We start from the raw sequence: 1,645 nt of genomic DNA on the forward strand, positions 1-1,645 counted from the left end.
GGATTGTGATAAGAGTCATATGAGCCCCTAAAAAATGATTTAAAAAAATTAATGAGTCCTTAAATACAAAGCTCATCTTTTACCCTTAGTGTGCCAGTAAGGTACGTAACCAGTCAAAACCAGATAATTAGATCTATAAGCATATACATTATTTTTATCATTTTAAAACTATGTAAGGGAATATAATTCAGCCAAAATATAATTGGATTCACTTAAGGAAAGGCTGGTCACTAACACCTTTCAGCCAATATGCCAGATGAATACCAATTTTGCTAGAAAGTTATACTTAAAAAGAACTACCCTTAAAAGAATCATTATTCTGTAACATAAATTATATTGAAATACTCAAGATTTCATAAGAACAAAGGAAAAATGTCCATGTAGGACAGTCTTCATTACACACATGATCATTTGATGGTAGTAAAAGATTCACAGGAATATTAATGTGAAATACATCTTAAGAGCCCAAGTTAAATTAAAACCTGAGACCATTTTGTACGTCCCCTAACAATAAACAGGTTCTAAACAGGTTTAATGAAGCAAAACATTCATCACTAACCTAGTAACAAACTGACTTTTATAAGAAATAAACGGTAACATGAATATTTTTGCTATAGCAATTAAATGATTTTCACAGTTCCTTATTGCCATTTCAAATTCAAATACTTACAGATGCTAACCCATACAGGAAAAAAAGCAGAAACACCACGAAGCAGCTACTTTGAGGGAATAATGAAGAGGCTGTTGCAATGACTGCCATAAGCAGGGACATGAGAAAAATCAAACTCGTATACAGAAGGACCCAGGAAAGCCTAAAATGAGAATACCAGTACATTTGTGGTCAAATGCATTCAGTTAAAAACTTATTTAAAATCACTTAACAAGAAGGGAAAGAAACCTTCAGCTTTCTTTTAGCCATTTCATTCTTACTCTTAATTTAATCTATTTCCTCTATGTTTCCAAAAACTCAATGCCATCAGGTTGATTCCTGACTCACAGTGACCCTATAGGGCAGGGCACAATTACTCCTCTGGGTTTCAGAGACTATAAACTGTTTATAGGAGCAGAAAGCCTTATCTTGCTCCCTTTGAGCAGGTTGGTGGTAGCAGCCCTGACCTTGCTGTTAGCAGCCCAACACTTAATCACTAAGCCACCAGGGATCTTGCTTCTCATTCTCTCACTGCCATCATGTCAATGTTGACTCATTGGCCACCCCCTGTAAGTTTCTGAGACTACAACTGTTTTATGGAAGAAGAAAGCTCAGTCCTTTTCCCCAGGAGCTGCTGGTGGTTTTAAACTGCAGATCATGCAGCCCTGCAGCCCAATACATTTAGGTATTGAAAATATTCCTCATAAGTAAAGGAAATACATTATTGGCTCAACTTCAAGTAAGTGTAATCTAATATGGAAATGGCACCCCATTAGACTCTACTAGAAAACACTCCTAAAGGTCAACAAACAGACCTAGAATTATTTACAGGTTTTCTTTTTAGGGGGGATTGGTTTTTTTGTTGTTGTTTTCTTTTCTTTTGTTGCTTTGTTTTGCCCTGTCTTGTTTTTGTGCATATTATTATCTCTGCAGTCTATCTAGATAAGATAGGCTGGATAAACAATCTGGAGGAGAAAACAACAGGAGGGGTGGGGG

The 1,645-nt window shown here is 36.0% G+C and overlaps 1 protein-coding gene across 1 annotated transcript in view; it reads right to left on the reverse strand.

Moving 5' to 3' along the window:
• ABCA5 (ATP binding cassette subfamily A member 5) overlaps positions 1–1,645 on the reverse strand; it is an 81,347-nt gene that overhangs the window by 64,161 nt on the left and 15,541 nt on the right. The window contains exon 8 of the mRNA XM_045299488.1: positions 671–812. Within this exon, the coding sequence (XP_045155423.1) occupies positions 671–812 (142 nt within the window). The remainder of the gene's footprint in view (positions 1–670; positions 813–1,645) is intronic.

The sequence above is a fragment of the Echinops telfairi genome, unplaced genomic scaffold (genome assembly GCF_000313985.2).
Source record: "Echinops telfairi isolate 266 unplaced genomic scaffold, ASM31398v2 ScPeMD7_7458;HRSCAF=8496, whole genome shotgun sequence".
Classification (NCBI taxonomy): Eukaryota; Metazoa; Chordata; class Mammalia; order Afrosoricida; family Tenrecidae; genus Echinops; species Echinops telfairi.